The sequence below is a fragment of the Hyperolius riggenbachi genome, chromosome 9 (genome assembly GCF_040937935.1).
Source record: "Hyperolius riggenbachi isolate aHypRig1 chromosome 9, aHypRig1.pri, whole genome shotgun sequence".
Classification (NCBI taxonomy): domain Eukaryota; kingdom Metazoa; phylum Chordata; class Amphibia; order Anura; family Hyperoliidae; genus Hyperolius; species Hyperolius riggenbachi.
Genome location: NC_090654.1, coordinates 58,178,003 through 58,197,653, shown reverse-complemented (window position 1 = coordinate 58,197,653; position 19,651 = coordinate 58,178,003). Strand labels below are relative to the sequence as shown.

At 45.5% G+C, this 19,651-nt stretch overlaps 1 protein-coding gene across 2 annotated transcripts in view; it reads right to left on the bottom strand.

The window, feature by feature from the left end:
• Nucleotides 1-19,651, bottom strand: part of GGA1 (golgi associated, gamma adaptin ear containing, ARF binding protein 1) — a 468,858-nt gene that overhangs the window by 41,643 nt on the left and 407,564 nt on the right. For both annotated transcript variants that reach the window (XM_068252845.1, XM_068252846.1), the window contains 3 exons: nt 17,738-17,813; nt 13,586-13,684; nt 3,779-3,902 (listed from right to left, as the gene is read on the bottom strand). In XM_068252845.1, coding sequence (XP_068108946.1) covers nt 3,779-3,902; nt 13,586-13,684; nt 17,738-17,813 — 299 coding nt within the window. The remainder of the gene's footprint in view (nt 1-3,778; nt 3,903-13,585; nt 13,685-17,737; nt 17,814-19,651) is intronic.

Sequence of the window (19,651 nt, the reverse complement as noted above, 5' to 3'; positions counted from 1 at the left end):
ACTGTGTCCCCCACATGGCTTGTGGTAAACTGCAAACGGGACTGCTTATGCTTTTCTGTTAACAATGGGTTTCTTCTTGCCACTCTTCTATAAAGGCCAACTTTGTGCAGTGCACGACTAATAGTTGTCCTATGGACAGATTCCCCACCCTGAGCTGTAGATCTCTGCAGCTTGTCCAGAGTCACCATAGGCCTCTTGACTGCATTTCTGATTAGCGCTCTCCTTGTTCGGCCTGTGAGTTTAGCTGGACGGCCTTGTCTTAGTAGGTTTACAGTTGTGCCATACTCCTTCCATTTCTGAATGATCGCTTGAACAGTGCTCCGTGGGATGTTCAAGGCTTTGGAAATCTTTTTGTAGCCTAAGCCTGCTTTAAATTTCTCAATAACTTTATCCCTGACCTGTCTGGTGTGTTCTTTGGACTTCCTGGCGTTGTTGCTCCCAATATTCTCTTAGACAACCTCTGAGGTCATCACACAGCAGCTGTATTTATACTGACATTAGATTACACACAGGTGCACTCTATTTAGTCATTAGCACTCATCAGGCAATGTCTATGGGCAACTGACTGCACTCAGACCAAAGGGGGCTGAATAATTACGCACACCCCACTTTGCAGTTACTGATTTATAAAAAATGTTTGGAATGATGTATGATTTTCGTTCCACTTCTCACGTGTACACCAGTTTGTATTGGTCTTTCACGTGGAATTCCAATAAAATTGATGCATGCTTGTGGCAGTAATATGACAAAATGTGGAAAACTTCAAGGGGGCCGAATACTTTTGCAAACGACTGTATAGCACAGGTAGCTGAGATGATAGGTGTACTTGGCATACTGATGTGTATGCCAAGTACACCTATCATCTCAGCTACCTGTGCTATACAGTGGTTTGCAAAAGTATTTGGCCCCCTTGAAGTTTTCCACATTTTGTCATATTACTGCCACAAGCATGCATCAATTTTATTGGAATTCCACGTGAAAGACCAATACAAAGTGGTGTACACATGAGAAGTGGAACGAAAATCATACATCATTCCAAACATTTTTTATAAATCAATAACTGCAAAGTGGGGTGTGCGTAATTATTCAGCCCCGTTTGGTCTGAGTGCAGTCAGTTGCCCATAGACATTGCCTGATGAGTGCTAATGACTAAATAGAGTGCACCTGTGTGTAATCATGGCAACGGGGAATCACATGCGGTCTGCAGAAAAATGCTACAAATGCTTTTTTTTTGTACCACACACTATTCAGAAACATAATATCGATTTCAATAGGCTCTCATTACGGATCCAAATTTGTGTGTGGGAAGACAGAGGGAATGGTGGTGAACAGAAATGGAACTGAAACGAATATATGCTGTAATAATGCTGAGAAACATAGGTCTACGCTAAAGGTGGCCATGCACTTATAGATTTGCAGCAAATTCGACCATTAGATAGATTTATAGCAGATGCCTGTCAAGACCAATCTGACAGGAATCTATCTGATGTGTGCCACACACTAGGAACAGATTTCCAATAGATTTCAGAATGAAATCTATTGGAAATTGATCTGAATGCATTATTGGACCATTAGATCCAATGCAACTCTATGGGCCATCGATCTGCTGCCAGCAGCAGATCGACCTAGATTTTCCATCCTGTCAGATAGATCAAATTGATCGAAATCGGCCACAAATCGAATGGGGAATTTAAAAGAATCGATTTCTGATGGATCAATTCTATAGAATCGATCGATCACTGAAATTGACCAGTGTATGGGCCCCTTAAATTCATTAATATGACCATTAGATCAAATGCAACTCCAGTGTTCTCCCCAGGCTCTTTTAGCCGGGTGCTCCACCCGGCTAGATTTGGTGACCACCCGGCTGTCATCAGCTCACCTTCTCACCTCCTCCTATGCTGTAAGCAGAGTTGCCCTGCATTTTCATCTCGACCCACCCGGCTACTTTTTCATGCCACCCGGCTACTATTCCATGCCACCCGGCTGGAAAAAAATTCTGGGGAGAACACTGAACTCTATGGGACATCGATGTGCTGGCTGCAGCAGATCGACCTAGATCTTCCATCCTGTCAGATAGATCAAATCGATCGAAGTCGGACACAAATCCATTGAATGGGGAATTTGATAGAATCGATTTCTGATTTTCTGATTTCTATAGAATCGATTAATCGATGACTGAAATCGACCAGTGTATGGGCCCCTAATGCTGGGCATACACGGGTCGATCCGGCGGCCGATTAGCCGCCGGATCAATTCCCGCTCGTCCCTGCCGGCGCTTATAATCTTCCGCTTGATTCACCGCTATTGTCCGCCCGCAGGTATCGAGCGCAGAATCGATCCTCGCAGTGATCGGACACGTCGGATTTTATCAATCGAGCTATCAGCGGCTCGATTGATAAGCCTGCGTCGAGCCGTGTATGCCCAGCATTAAGCCCTGCCTCATCTCTCAGGGTTGTGCAGGCATTTGTGAATGCAGCAATAAGCCTGTTTACAAAACAGGCCGTGATAAGATCTTATCTGCATGACTGATGGGAAATCTTCCCCAGGTGTTGCTCAATTCCAGCTGAACAGGATTTGAGTTAAAAATTCACTGGCTGCTCCCATACTTGAGGCACTGTGACCTGAAGGACTTTATACAGATGTCATTGCCTTGGGATAAAATCTAGGATAACTAGATGGTCAGTAAGGGTTTGAGAGATAGTTTTTTTTATTGTATGTTATGCCAGTCAGTAGTTCCACTTTAAAGAAAAGCTGTAACGAAAAAACCTCCCCTGGGGGGTACTCACCTCGGGTGAGGGAAGCCTCTGGATCCTATCGAGGCTTCCCCCATCCTCCTGTGTCCCACGGCGGTCTCGCTCTGGCCCTCCGAACAGCGGGGATGTAAATATTCACCATCTCGGCTCCAGGGCAGTATCGGCTCTCCGCTCTGAGATAGGCGGAAATAGCCGATCACTGTCGGTCCGCTCTACTGCGCAGGTGCAAGTCTCCTGCGCCTGCGTAGTAGAGCGGACCCGACAGATCAGCTATTTCCACCTATCTCTGTGCTGAGAGCTGCAACAGCGCCCCCGCTGGAGCCAGGAAAAGTAAATATATTAAGCCTTGTCAGGCTTGTCGAGCCAGGATTGCGGGACGCTTCGGGGGAGCCAGCGCTGGATTGCCTGCAGCTACAGGGATGGGAGGAGCCTCATTGGGAAACTGAGGCTTCCCCCTACCGAGGTGAGTATCCCCCAGGGGAACTTTTTTTCTTTTTTTTTTTTACAGAGTCTCTTTAAGATGCAAATGAACATAGAGTTAAAGGAAACCTGACACCAGTGTAATTACATGATTTATACTTACCTGGAACTCCTTCCAGCCCAGAGGACCGCGGGCTCCATCGCCATCCTCCCCAGCCGCTCCGTTCTCCTGTTGTGAGCTCCGTAAGATTGCCCAGTTGTGCTGTTCTGTGCATGCGCGGCCAGGCCATCACGCCACGCATTATGCTCCCGAGAGCGCTCTGTGCCTGTGCAAGAATACTGCACAGACGCAGAACGCTTCCAGCCAAGATCCCTTCACACCGCACAAAAGCTGCCCAAGATATAAGGCTACATGAACTCCTGAATAGGTGCCTAGTTGGAGATGATGCAACACCCTGAGATGGATTAAGATGCAATGGGGCCCTAGGCGAGGTAGTTGATTTGGGGCCCCCTTGTGGTCCTTGTGGTAAGCTGAAGGAATGATCCTGCTCTGGCACCACCATGTAATAGGTGTACAATGGGAATATCGTGCTGAAGCTCACCTTGCTTTTTCAGCATCTGGTAGGCCTCTGCAATCTTCACTTCCCCCGGCAGGCCCAGCGTCCAGCCGTACAGGAGCTCCAGGATCTTTTGTTTCACCTTTTCTGGAGAGCGGGAGCCCAGATACTGGAAGACAACAGGGAGGGACAGTATAAAGGAAAAGGTGTACTTTGCTGGCAAAGGTCATCCAACATATACATTACAGGTTGCCCTCATAATTCTCAGCAAAGGGAAAAAAGATAGGAGACTTATTTTTCCCTCAGGTCCCTTGTACACTTGCATGATGCACCATGGTACTCTACCCCCCCCCCCCCTCCTCGCTGCCACAAGGGTTCTTCACACAATGTGACACGGTGCGCTGGAAGTATCCAAATCGCCACTATGCTGATGCTAAGGCTGCAAAGCATTACCGCATGATCCATGCCTACCACACATTATGCAGTCAAAGAGTGATGCAGGCAGTGTGCACGACGGGACTCAGGACTGCAGAGTGGTGCGACGAGAATCCCTGTGATGTACTTCCTGCCTGGCAGGGAGTATGTCACTAGCCAAAGAGCGGGTCTGTGCATATCACCCTTTTTCCGCACCGTGGTGAAGCCTCATATCTGCGGTGCTCCCACCAAATTGCAAACCTCAAGTGTAAAACCGGCCTAAAGTACTTCAGAACTCCTGAACACCTTTTTTTGCAAGCAAAAACTAGTTGGCGGTATTCAGTCTGTCTTGGGGGTGAAAAAAAAAAAGCAGCCAGGAGCGGTAACCCTGAGCCTGACTCATGGTAGCCGCAGAGAGGCTTGTGCAGAGCATAGCGAGTAGCGGGCGTTTTACCTCACCTCCCCTGGAATCCAGACGCCGGCAACCATTCACCTTTGCATCCCCTTGGTGAGATCACCGTCTGTTGTCATGACAACAGCTGGCAATCTCACTACAGGGTTACAGCTCCACCCGAAGGACGGAGCAAGAATGCTGGATCCCAGGGAGGTAAGTGCAGGAGCTGCTGCAGGCTCTCTAACAGTATTTTTTTTACCGGTTTTACGGTTTTAAAGCGCACAAAAAAAAAATTGCACCACTTTTAGATCCAAAAATCCTGATAATTATGTAAAATGTGTACCGATACTTATAAGAAGTACATTTCTTCCACAGTAAAATGCACTATAAATTACTTTTCTTCTATGCTCCTGTCAGGGCCGGGCCGAGGCATAGGCTGGAGAGGCTCCAGCCTCAGGGCGCAGTGTAGGAGGGGGCGCACAATTCATTCAGCTGTCATTCCTAATTGTGTTTGAAGCAGAAAGAAATAAGAAAAGGGGATACGTGGCAGTGACTGCAAGCCAGATAACTAGATATTAAGGTGTTGGGGAGGTTGTGGGTCCTGTGGCCCTCTTAGTCTAATAGCAATCAGTGTGTGACGGCTGGGGTGGGAGGGATGGAGGGGCGCACTTTGGTGTCTCAGCCTTGGGTGCTGGAGGACCTTGTCCCGGCTCTGGCTCCTGTCACTTACAGTAAAAACTAAATCTGATGTAATTACCTCAACAAAGGTTTTGCTCACCTGGGAATGTTTAGCGGTAAGCAGAGGTATAAAACGTGTGTGTAATTTAGACAGGGCTGGTTTCAACGTTCCAGTGTGCATCTTGCAGCGACGCGAGTCCACATCAGAATCCTTGTAGCTGTGCCATGCGCGGCTACAGGGATTCGGATGTGTGCTGCGGTAAAATGCAGCACGTCTTCCGAATCGCACCGGCATGCAGTTTGGACGGCAGGGCTATTGGAGGAACAGACATCGATTCCCCGCTTGAAACGCTTGCGGGGTAAAGCTGCCGACTCCGCTGCAGTGGAAATAGGCCCTAATTGATAATTGATTAGCTGGGAGAAAGGACTGACAAGGATTCATATAAGCGCAATCCCATCTCTAATAGTAAGATATGGCGTATCCTCCTCCGCTATCTAACCTGCAGCAAATAGGCATCAATTTGTGCACGCCCTTTCTCCTTTTTTAACTGAACAATGATAAAAGCAAAGTTTTATACCTCTGCTTACCGCTAAACATTCCCAGATGGGGACAGGTTTTGCACTAGGCCATCTCCTCATGGGGGATTTGCAATATCTCCTTTATTTTTTACAAAAGCATTCCCTGAAAATCTATTAAAGAGGACCCGAACTCTTGCACAAGACAGAAGGAAAACAGAGAAATGCACCCTGTATTTAGTCAGATAGATTAGCCTGTCCAGCCTCATTTGTGACTAAGCACAAGTTGTAATTTGATACTCTTTCTGATCGTTTCTGGTGATGATCTACCGTGAACCACATTAGTTCTGTCTCTTTTCCTTCTACAAATAGCTGATTTCCCCACAGTAGTTGTGTCTACAAATAGATGATGTACCCACAATGGAGTGAATCCATGCAGCAGCTGGTGTCTCTGGTGCTCGCACAAGGCTATAATGATAGTATCACTCACACAGTTTGGGTATTCAGTTATTTCCTCTTTAGCTGAGAACCAACATTGACTATACTAACACTTGAACAATTGACCTTGTGGATATATAAATGAAAGAATGAACAGGCTGAATGGAGCAGGCTTCTAATGTAGCCTTGTACAGCCACCTTCCTGTTCCTCCACAGACTGCAGCCTCAATGTGATTATTCTACAAGGTCATCCTAACTGAACCTTTATAGCAAGCATAAGAGTTCATTGAATGAGAAGTATCACCATGTAGATTATTATTAGAACACTGCTATATTAATCTTCAGAATCTTCTGAAACAGTAAGGCTGGGCCCACACTTGTCCAGTTGCAGATCGGATACGTTTCAAACGGATCAGTTTTCCTAAAAAACGAATTTTTTCTCTCCCAGTTTTTCTTGAAATTGTCCTTTTTGCAGCATATGTTTCCAGTCTGTGGAAACGTACCCCAGACCTGGCCGTGGGTGGGGGGCTGCCATGCTGGAGGAGGTAGCAGCCAGGAAGGGGGGCAGCATGCACAGCGGCCTGGAAGGGGGGGGGGGGGGGGTCGGTCCCCCCGCTCCCCCTCCAGCTAGTTCATTTTAAAATCGTTTAAAATCAAATCAATAGCAGCAAGCGGAGAACTTGAGAACTTGCTTCCTTGCGTTCCACCGCTCGTCGCGTCACTTCCTGCAATGCTACCCTCTGTACTTCACGAGGCAGCATTGCAGGAAGTGACGCGTCGAGCGGTGGAACGCAAGGAAGTGAGTAAGTTTCCCGCTTGCTGCTATCGGTTGATTTTAAAAGAAACTAGCTGGAAGGGAAGGGAGGACGCAGGTGAAGGAGGGAGAGAGGGGACCCAGGTGATGGAGTGGGGCGACCCGCCTCCTCGCCACTGTGCACGCTGCCCCCCTTCCTGGCTGCTACCCCCTCCAGCATGGTAGCCCCCTTCCCACCCACAGACAGTGCTGGGACACTGGAAACAGATCTGTTTCTGTGTCCAAAGTTGCCTGTGTAGAGGGGGATCCGTTTTTGCATTAGGTTTCACTATCCCTCCATGTATCCGGGGTCCGTGAAAATCCTGCAAATCCGTCCTTACAGGTTTTTAGCACGGATCCCCCGGAATGCACACACCTTAGGGCCAGTAAAATTGGTGTGAGCTGCTTGCACATGGCAACTTCTTCCTGTGTTTCTGTGAGTTCTCTTTGGGCATTTCAGTTTCCCAAAAACATGGGTGGTAACATCTTTAGTTCTGCCAGGTGATCTGTACAGAATGTTCGCTACTGAGAGTTCTATGCACAGAGGGAGATTCTGCTTGCTTGGCAGTTGGAAAAGCCGTTTTCTCCCACAATGCAACGAGGTTCACAGACAGCAAACTGCCAGGACCATGGTCATGACATCACACTGTGGGCGGGGTTTCACCACAATATCAGCCATACAGACACCCCTGATAACCTATTTGAGAAAAGGTAAAAAGTTTTCTAGTGGGAAAGGTGGTATCAGCTACTGATATTAGAATGAAGTTCAATCCTGCGCTAAAGTTACTCTTTAAGCAGTTCCCCCATAGAAAATAGACTATAGACTATGGCAGGAGTAGCAGACTGGGGTACACGCACATAGCACAGTTGAGTCCTGGCTATCCGGGACTCTACCAACTGGCAGTATGCAGGCGCCGGTCCTCTTCATTTCCTGCAGCTGCCTGCTGCATCCTCTGTACTACTCGGTTGACTGCATGTGACCCAATGTGGGTCAGGTGACCCATACTAGGATGCAGCAGGCAGCTGCAGGAAGTGGAGAGGACCGGTGTAATGACAGATCGTGCTGCCCGGAAGCTGCCTTCCACACTGGCTTTCAAGCATGCTCAGAGGGAACTTAAAGGGACACTTACAGGATCTTCTCAAAAAATTAGAATATTGTGATAAAGTTCATTATTTTCTGTAATGTACTGATAAACATTAGACTTTCATATATTTTAGATTCAAATACACACAACTGAAGTAGTTCAAGCCTTTTATTGTTTTAATATTGATGACTTTGGCATACAGTTCATGAAAACCCAAATTTCCTATCTCAAAAAATTAGCATATTTCATCCGACCAATAAAAGAAAAGTGTTTTTAAAACAAAAAAAGTCAACCTTCAAATAATTATGTTCAGTTATGCACTCAATACTTGGTCGGGAATCCTTTTGCAGAAATGACTGCTTCAATGCGGCGTGGCATGGAGGCAATCAGCCTGTGGCACTACTCAGGTGTTATGGAGGCCCAGGATGCTTCGATAGCGGCCTTAAAGAGTAACTGTTAGCCCCCAAAGTGAAATTTAAATCTCTATAGCAATGTTTTATTTAGTATTTAAGTGAGCCAAAAAGCCAATGCAGAACTTAAAAATCAATGTAATTTTTATACTATGTAGCCTTTTGGACAAGCTCCGGACGCAAAGCCGCATATCAGATACTGCTTCAGCATGCAGAGCATGCCTATGTCTCCCCGACCCCCCTCTCCCCCCCCAGGACCAGGTGCCGATCTATTCTCACATCAAACAGCTGACCGCTCTGACACGGAGAGAGCGGGAGCACTTACAGCGCCGCCACCGCACAGCAGCCGCCACCGAGTCACATGTGAGAGATGCACGTGCATCTCTCACATGTGACTCGGCGGCGGCTGCTCTGCAGTGGCGGCGCTGTAAGTGCTCCCGCTCTCTCTCCGTGTCAGAGCGGTCAGCTGTTTGATGTGAGAATAGATCGGCACCTGGTCCTGGGGGGGGAGAGGGGGGTCGGGGAGACATAGGCATGCTCTGCATGCTGAAGCAGTATCTGATATGCGGCTTTGCGTCCGGAGCTTGTCCAAAAGGCTACATAGTATAAAAATTACATTGATTTTTAAGTTCTGCATTGGCTTTATGGCTCACTTAAATACTAAATAAAACATTGCTATAGAGATTTAAATTTCACTTTGGGGGCTAACAGTTACTCTTTAAGCTCATCCAGAGTGTTGGGTCTTGCGTCTCTCAACTTCCTCTTCACAATATCCCACAGATTCTCTATGGGGTTCAGGTCAGGAGAGTTGGCAGGCCAATTGAGCACAGTAATACCATGGTCAGTACACCATTTACCAGTGGTTTTGGCACTGTGAGCAGGTGCCAGGTCATGCTGAAAATGAATTCTTCATCTCCATAAAGCTTTTCAGCAGATAGAAGCATGAACCCACTTTTGAACCAGAAACAGCGGCAGAAGCGCCTGACCTGGGCTACAGAGAAGCAGCACTGGACTGTTGCTCAGTGGTCCAAATTACTTTTTTCGGATGAAAGCAACTTTTACATGTCATTCGGAAATCAAGGTGCCAGAGTCTGGAGGAAGACTGGGGAGTGGGAAATGCCAAAATGCCTGAAGTCCAGTATCAAGTACCCACAGTCAGTGATGGTCTGGGGTGCCATGTCAGCTGCTGGTGTTGGTCCACTGTGTTTTATTAAGGGCAGGGTCAATGCAGCTAGCTATCAGGAGATTTTGGAGCACTTCATGCTTCCATCTGCTGAAAAGCTTTATGGAGAGGAAGATTTCATTTTTCAGCACGACCTGGCACCTGCTCACAGTGCCAAAACCACTGGTAAATGGTTTACTGACCATGGTATTACTGTGCTCAATTGGCCTGTCAACTCTCCAGACCTGAACCCCATAGAGAATCTGTGGGATATTGTGAAGAGAAAGTTGAGAGACGCAAGACCCAACACTCTGGATGAGCTTAAGGCTGCTATCGAAGCATCCTGGGCCTCCATAACACCTGAGCAGTGCCACAGGCTGATTGCCTCCATGCCACGCCACACTGAAGCAGTCATTTCTGCAAAAGGATTCCCGACCAAGTATTGAGTGCATAACTGAACATAATTATTTGAAGGTTGACTTTTTTTGTTTTAAAAACACTTTTCTTTTATTGGTCGGATGAAATATGCTAATTTTTTGAGATAGGAAATTTGGGTTTTCATGAGCTGTATTCCAAAATCATCAATATTAAAACAATAAAAGGCTTGAACTACTTCAGTTGTGTGTATTTGAATCTAAAATATATGAAAGTCTAATGTTTATCAGTACATTACAGAAAATAATGAACTTTATCACAATATGCTAATTTTTTGAGAAGATCCTGTAAGTCAAACAAAAAAAATGAGTTTTACTCACCTAAGGCTTCCAATAGCCCGCTGCAGCTGTCCGGTACCCTCGCCATCTCCCTCCGATCCTCCTGGCCCCGCCGGCAGCCACTTCCTGTTTCGGTGACAGGGGCTGACAGGCTGGGGACGCGAGTGATTCTTTGTGTTCCCAGACACATTAGCACCCTCTATTCTGCTATATGGTATATGATATATGCTATAGCAGCATAGATGGAGCTATTGTGGCTAGGAACGCGAAGAATCACTCGCGTCCCCAGCCTGTCAGCTCCTGTCACCGAAACAGGAAGTGGCTGCTGGCGGGGCCAGGAGGATCGGAGGGAGATGGCGAGGGTACTGGACAGCTGCAGGGGGCTATTGGAAGTTCTAGGTGAGTAAAACTCATTTTTTTTGTTTGACTTAAGTGTCCCTTTAAATATAATATAAAATATAATCCCTCCCAAATATCTCCGCTTCTACACCTCCTACAGTCCCCAAATGTTCAGGGTAGGGAGGGGACCCCCGAACTACCTGTGTGCCAAATTGCAGCCCCGCTGGTTCCCGAGATAGGTTTCTGTAATCTATCTTGGCAGCATAAGAAATAGGAAATGTGGCAGCACAGGCTCCTAATGTGCATGCAGGGCAGCGCAAATTTACAGACAGCACAATCAGACACATCACCGGCACCCGGAGCTTTTGAAAACGTTTTCTGCTGCGTACTACTCTCCATTTGCTCTGCTGGGGAGGGTTAGTGTTACATTTAGGTCCCATTTGCTGGAGCTCTCAAACAACCGTAATTAAATTTACACAGATCAGGCAATCTGCGCCTGATAACCAAGACTTCACTATATACACACACATACCCAGTAGAGTAGCTACAGAGCCATGGTACTCAGTGCAAATTTTACTCTCCACTCCCCTGGACTGAATATATTACATTTACATGGTACAAAGTGACAAAAGCTGTTTTCTATTAGGACAGGAGTGCAAGTAGGAGAGGAAAAAAAAGGTTAATATTTACTACTCAAAGCACAGAGTTGATTATTACCACTATAGCACCAATGAAGAACTAGGCAGCAGTTTCAAGAGAGCCCCCTCTCTTCCAGGGGCCCCAGTACTGGCACAGCCTCTACATGCTCTATTGTTACATCACTGTGCCCACTCCGCACCAGTGTAGCACTGAGAATGCTTTAAAGGATCCCCAAAGTGACATGATGAGATAGACATGTGTATGTACAGTGCCTAGCACACAAATAGCTATGCTGTGTTCCTTTTTTTCTTTCTCTGCCTGAAATAGTTAAATATCAGGTATGTAAGTGGCTGACTCAGTCCTGACTCAGACATGAAGTGACTACAGTGTGACCCTCACTGATAAGACATTTTGACTATAAAACCCTTTCCTAGCAGAAAATGGCTTCTGAGAGCAAGAAAGAGATCAGAAGGGGAATTTCTTATCAGTGAGGGTCACACTGCAGTCACTTCCTGTCTGAGTCAGGACTGAGTCAGCCACTTACATACCTGATATTTAGCTCTTTCAGGCAGAGAAAGAAAAAAAGGAGCACAGCCTAGTTATGTGTGTGCTAGGCACTGTACATACACATGTCTATCTCATCATGTCACATGTCACCTCGGCTATCCTTTAAAGAGACTCCGTAACAAAAATTGCATCCTGTTTTTTATCATCCTACAAGTTCCAAAAGCTATTCTAATGTGTTCTGGCTTACTGCAGCACTTTCTGCTATCACAGTATCTCTGTAATAAATCAATGTATCTTTCCCCTGTCAGACTTGTCAGCCTGTGTCTGGAAGGCTGCCAAGTTCTTCAGTGTTGTGGTTCTGCTATGAACTCCCCCTTCCAGGCCCCTCTATGCACACTGCCTGTGTATTATTTAGATTAGGGCAGCTTCTCTCTTCTCTCTTATCTTTTACAAGCTGGATAAATCGTCCTCTGAGCTGCCTGGGCTTTCACATACTGAGGAATTACAGACAAAGGCAAAGCTGTTTGCAGGAAGAAACGAGCAGCCTGAAACTTCAGTGCATGAGAGCTGAAGGGGGAAAGAAATACACAAATGATCTCTTGAGATTCAAAAGGAAGGGTGTATACAGCCTGCTTGTGTATGGATGTATTTTCTATGTGTGGACATACTGTACATCAACCTACTTCCTGTTTTGGTGGCCATTTTGTTTGTTTATAAACAAACTTTTTAAAACTGTTTTTAACCACTTTTAATGTGGCGAGGAGCGGCAAAATTGTGACAGAGGGTAATAGGAGATGTCCCTTAACGCACTGGTATGTTTACTTTTGTGTGATTTTAACAATACAGATTCTCTTTAAGTGGCTGCTAGAGCATGACCTTTGAGTCTACGGTAGAAAAGTGTTTTACAAATGTTATCTTGATCATTCATTTGTAACTTAGGGTAGCCATACACACAGATGTATGCCCAGTGGTGCCAAATGATTGATTCCTCTACAATCTAAATGGATTCAGAGACAAATCGATTTCGTCAATACACTGAAGAATTAGAGATGGCAATGCTTAGGAGAACTCATGTAGAAGCATGTGATCAGTTTGATTAGCTGATAGATCTGTACAGCACTGATTTGCTGAGATGACTTCCTGGTTTAAAACATCATCATGACCAGCTAATCAGAGCCTTACATATCTATCAGCTGATCAAACTGATCACATGCTTCTCCTAAGCATTGCCATCCCTGGCTGGATAGTGTACTAGTGGCTGAGGAGTGCACTGGATAGTGTACTGGTGAAGGGCTCTGCCTCTGACACAGGAGACCAGGGTTCGATTCTCGGCTCTTCCTGTTCAGTAAGCCAGCACCTATTCAGTAGGAAACCTTGGGCAAGACTCCCTAACGCTGCTTCTTCCCATTGAGCATGTCCTAGTGGTTGCAGCTCTGGCGCTTTGAGTCCGCCACAGGAAAAGCGCTATATACATGTTCTGTGTCTTGTCCTACTGGAGAATGATTCCAGCAGGGAAACTATTGAAAATCGATGAAGCTTATATGGGCCGCAAATCGAACAGGATGTTCCAACTGGTTGATGTGCAAGGAATCAAATAGGAAAAATCGATGCATGTATGGTATCATTTGTGTTTGGTAATTATATATATATATATATATATATATATATATATATATATATATATATATATATATGGATTGTTTATGTCTAGAAACAATGCTTCACGCCAGAGCCACCATCTGCTAGAGCAAAAAGGAATCTCACCTTTGGAGAGACAACTTTTATCAGCTCATTAAGGAAGCGGAATTTTCCAACCTCACTGTGAAACCTTTTCCCGCAGTTTTTCATGCATGCTTCCAGAACCTGCAGAGATGGTGAAATGGTAAACTGGTGAGTCAGGAGAAGACGTATACCACTGAGATCTGCAGCAACAGCACAAAAGATACACATTTAACAACCCCAGAAACCCACTTCTCCTTCACTCCAAAAGGCCATTACTGTGGCTATACAAATGGCAAACATGGATATTGACGAGTGTACCTGTAACCAACACAACAAAAGGATTTATACTTACCTGGGGCTTCCTCCAGCCCCCTTTAGTCCATGGTCTCACTCGGTGTCGGTCCGCCGGTGGCAGTGCCGGTAAAGGCCCCGACTGAGCCAGTCAGAGACTACTGCACATACGCAGCCTTGGTCGCACTCTGTGGTCGGGAGCATTCTGTGCCAGCGAAGTTACATGTCTTAACTAACTACGCAGGCGCAGAATGCCCTCGGAAACTGGAGCAGGAACAATGAGGCGTGTGGCCAGGGCCATGCATGTGCAGTAGTCCCCGACTACCGGCGCTGACAACAGGAGAACGGACAGGACTGGACGGACACCGAGGGAACTGGTGGTCTACAGACGGTTGAAGGCAAGCATAAATCCTTTAGTTGTGTTGAGCCGAGGTTTACTATAAAGTGGTATTATCATCAAATTAATCTATACCAACCCTGGGCAAACTACAGCCCGCGGGCCGGATACAATGGATGCACTGTAACTGCAGCGTGCCCAACAGGCGGCTGGATTCCTCTCTTTACCTCCTTCCTCCCTGCAGAGTCGCGAGCGGGTGGTAACGGGGGAGCTTAAAACTCACCTGATCGCCATCCAGCGTCGCGTCTCCTTGGCAACAGGGCAGCACATGACATGACGTCGGGACGTGGGAGCGATTACATGTTGGCAGCCAGAGTGTAATATGCTGGCACGTCCTAACGTCATGTGATGCCCCGTTGCCATGGAGACGCGACGCAGGAAGCCGTGGTCAGGTAAGTTTGAAGCTCTCCAGTTACCGCCTGCTCGCGACTCTGAAGGGAGGGATGGGGGAAGGAAAAAGAAGGGGAAGAATTTCAGGAATGTGCTCTGCGGTCCTCAACATTTGGCCCAGGCCGCTCAAAGTTTGCCCAGTCCTGATCTATACTCTAAAGCATGAAAACAGCATAAAATTAACAGCTAAAATCACCGGACTGGTTTTCTAGGGTTAAACCTCATGCTTTAGGGCTTGTTTCCACTGGGAGCCACGGCCGTTTCCAATGCGGCCGCAGCTCCTGTTCTGCTGCATAGCTACAGCCCGAGTCGCAAGCCTCACTCAGGCTTTGCGATGTTGTAGGGGGGCTGAGTGAAATTTTGACCTCTATAAAAACTTGAATATCTCAAGAACTATAAAAGGTAGAAAGATGATTTTTGCAGCACAAATGCCCACATGCATTACACTACCCACCATACCAGTGCCATGTCTGTAGGTTGCTGTATGGGGGCCGGGTGATGGTATTGTTTTGGAAAAAATAAGTGCTATGATCTTCAAAATGAAAGCAGCCCACTTTTTTTGCATATTTTTGTAGCACAAATGTAGCACGAACTAAGCAGTATGGAATTTTTATTTATGATTATTGTAGTGGGGGCAGCTTCACGGAGATGACATGGGCTTACCCAGGACATGGACTCTTTAGGAGCCTGCCAATCGTCACAATAAAAGTGCGACAAAGAGGCACACAGAGAGTGCCACTGAGCGGGCAGTGTGAGTGAGGAGAACAATGCCTTAGCCGATCCGGCAGGCGGAATGCTCACCGAAGCCCCGAGAAGGATCAGGGCCACCAAAGAAACACTAGATGACAATGGCGGTTGTTAAAAGGAACCAAGGTATCCTATGAAAGCTGCCATATTTATTCCTTATTAAACAATACCAGTTGCCTGGCTGTCCTACTGATCTTTCTAGTCAATAGGGTCTAAATCACACACCTGAAACAAGAAAGCAGCTAATCTTGTCAGACTTGTCATAAATATTTCATCTACATTCTTGTTCAGGGACTATGGTTTAAAGTAATAGAGGCAGAGGATCAGCAGGCCAGCCAGGCAATCTGCATTATTTAAAGGACACCCGAGGGACAAATAAAGTAATGAAATAAACAATTGCATCTATCCTTTCCCTAAAAATGACTTTCTAAGATATTCCACAGTTGTATTTTATATTTAAATCTACTTTTTAAGTTTTTACTGTGTTATTGTTTTTGCTCAATGACACATTCATTGAAGTATGCCATAGCTAAAATATTTGAACTATTATCTTTTTTAAATCTCTTTCCTGCTTTCAGAAGCCATTTTCTGCTAGGAAAGGGATTTATAGTTGTAATATCCTATCAGTGAGGGTCACACTGTAGTCTGACCCAGTGCTGACTCAGACAGTAACTGCCACTTACATACCTGATTTTTAACTCTTTCGGGCAGAGAAAGAAAAAAAGGAACACAGCATAGTTATTTGTGTGCTAGGCACTGTACATACCCATGTTTATCTCATCATGTCACGTGTCACCTCGGGTATCCTTTAATAGGAAATAAACATGTCAGCCTCCATATCCCTCTCACTTCGGGTTCCCTTTAATGGCCATGTTTAAAGGGAACCTAAACTGAGAAGGGTATGGATTTTTCCTTTTAAAATAATACCAGTTGTCCGGCTCTCCTGCTGATCCTGTGTCTCCCAATACTTTCAGCCACAGCCCTGAACAAGCATACAGATCAGGTTCTCTGACTGAAGTCAGACTGGATTAGCTGCATGCTTGTTTCAGGTGTGTTATTCAGCCACAGCCACTGCTGCAACCAAAAAGATCAGCAGGGCTGTCAGGCAACTGGTATTGTTTAAAAGGAAACATCCATATCCCTCTCAGTTTAGGTTACCTTTAACCGGTTCGGCCTATCTGGACGAGCTTTCTCGTCCAGATTGGCACTGCTGCTTTCCCTGCATGGTGCACGCGCCCGCGCGCACCCGCCGCTAGCCCCCCGATCAGTGAACAGGAATATAATTCCCATTCACCGATCTAACTTCCCCGCAGAAATACCGACGCTTTCTATCCAGAGAGCGCAGTATTTCTGCCCCCAGGAAACTTCTCCACAGCATTTTAGTTCCTGGATGCGAGATCGTTCACATTCAGGACTTTTTTCACTGTGGCCATCTTGTGGCCAAATAGTAAACTGCACCCACATATATTTTTAATAGAAAAAAATATTATCTTACATTTAAAATTAGCAGTTTCCCTCCCACACCAAAAATTACCCACATACATTGTTTTATTAAAAAAATAAAAAAAAAATAAAAAACAACATAAATAGTTACGGGTCTGAACTTTTTAAATATGCATGTCAAGAGAATATGTTATTATATTATTTAAAATTATAAGCTTATAAATAGTGATGGACGCAAATTAAAAAAAATACACCTTTATTTCTAAATGAAATATCGGCACCATAAATTGTGATAGGGACATCGTTTAAACGGTGTTATAACCGGGACAGATGGGCAAATAAAATACATGAGTTTTAATTACGGTAGCGTATATTAATTTCAAACTATAATGGCCAAAAACTGAGAAATAATGAATTTTTTTCATTTCTTTCTTAATCTTCCTGTTAAAATGGATTTAGAAAAAAATAAATCTTAGCAAAATGTACTACCCAAAGAAAGCCTAATTAGTGGCGAAAAAAAACAAGATATAGATCAATTCATTGTGATAAGCAGCAATAACGTTATAGGCGAATGAATGAGAGGTGAACGTTGCTCGGATGCATGAGATTTTCGGCACTGCGGTGCTGAACCGGTTAATCTAGCGTGTACAAGACTAATGACACAGGCTGATGCAGTGGCTTACTGCATCTTCCCTTGCTTAATGGAAAACAAGAAGGGCTGTAGATACCTAAACACGTGTGTATGCGAGCGTAGCTATGTGGGCAAGCGGCTTTCATGAAATCTTTAAACATCTTGGAAATGCACATGAACTTTCAGTGGTCTGGACTGCCTAGAATATGATGAGACTGGTGCTTTAGGTTCGCACATTACACCCTCTGCAGGTTTATATCTTTTAGACCAGCTTCAAGAACAAGAGGTTTGTTACCGTCAGAGCTTGCATAGCTTCCCACTCCTGTGGAGACTGGATTTTGTGTGCCAGGAGCCGGGTGGCCAGCTGTGGCCTGAAAAAGAGAACATTTTATGTTAGCGAATAATGTCCTACAGAGGGCGTTGCAAAACATCTGCAGTAAAATCTGTTACTGCTGCATGCTTGTCATCAATTCCACTTATTTACATCATCATAAAGAATATATAGGTTTATATAGTGTCACCCTGTTCTGTGGTGCATTACAATGTGAGAAACAAACATGGATACATAATAGAGAACTGGTAGGAAAAAAAAACAAAAGTGTCACAGTGACTATTGCAACAGTGTCTAACAAAACACACAGACAACTACACCCTTAGGGCCTTTTCCACTGCAAAACGCAAAGTTTTTGACCTATTTTGATTTTCGTTTTTTGTGCGTTTGCTTGCATTTTTCTGATTGGCAAGTGTCTTGATTTTTGAAAATAGATACTAGTGGTTAAATAAAATCAAAACAAAACGCATTTCTATGCGTTTTTCATGTGTTCCTATACTTTACATCGAAACGCAAAACTCATAATCGCACAGACATGCATTTGCGTTTTTTAAAAAAATCGGAACGCAGCAGTGGACAACGCCATCCAAGATTCTTATTTTAAACAGGCTGCACTTAATCAACAAACGCATGCGTTTTGCGTTAGTGGAAGAGGTCCCTTACGATATCTGGGGGGATTACTTACCTGGGGCTTCTTGCAGCCCCCTACAGTCATCCTGTGCCCGCTTAGTCCTTCCGTGACCCCCAACCCTACAGCGGCGACCCCCTCAAAGCTGGTCAGCCACGTGCCTCCTTATTGCGTTCCCATGCAAAGCAGCCTTCTACGCATGCGCAGTAGGGGAAAATGGCTACTGCACATGTGCAGAACGCTCCCGGCAGGGAAACGAGGCTCAGGTCCATGCAGTAGCCTGTGACTGGCTGCGACCACCCAGCTTTGAAGGGGTCACCGCTGCTGGCTAGAGGTACGCGGAAGGACGACGTGGGCACAGGATAACTGCAAGGGGCTGCAAGAAGCTCCAGGTAAGTTAAACTGCTTTTACCCCCACACAAGTAACCCTTTAAAGGAACAGGAGGAAAACAAGAGGTAAGGCAATGCATAAAGCTGTACATCCACGGGAAGTGAATTTTTAAATCATATTCTGTAAGAAACAGAGCTTGGCCTCGTACACACACTAGACCATCTGCATCCACAAACAACAAGGAGCCTTTAGACACAAAACCTGAAATGCAGGATGAACCTGTAACATTCCCAATAGAAACCATTCGGGAGCAGCAAGATTTAGCTTTCTTTCAGTGGAGATGGCTCTAATCAGACTAACGTCCCAGCCTCTATGACAGTCAGGTTGGAACTTTCTTGTTCTTGAGCAAGCGGATTTTGAAGACGTTTAAAGTCCATGTAAAAGTAAACATGAAATAAGGTCAGTGGGGCTAGTTTAGCACTGTCCTGCCTGCATTACCTGCCTGATCAGTTATTTTCCATAACGTAATGGGTGTGCGCTCATCTCCCCAATGCCTTGATGATAGTCTGGAGCACCGACTGCAGCTCCTGTCACATCTGAACAATCAGAGCTCCCAACCACTAACACTGTGGTACATTCACACATAGCATTGTACTAGGAGGAGCTCTGATCAGACAGATATGTGACAGAGGGCCCCAGTCAGGGCTCAGATACAGCAACCAGATGCTGAACAAGGAAGAAGGCCACACACCACTGTAGTATGGAAATGTTTTATTCTGTGAAGTAACAAGCAGAGGATTATCCAAAGTGGCAAATAGGAAACATTATAGCTACTATCCAGTGGTTGGATAGGGGTTAAGGGCTTTGCCTCTGAAACAGGAAACCAAGGTTCAAATCTAGCTCTTCCTGTTCAGTAAGC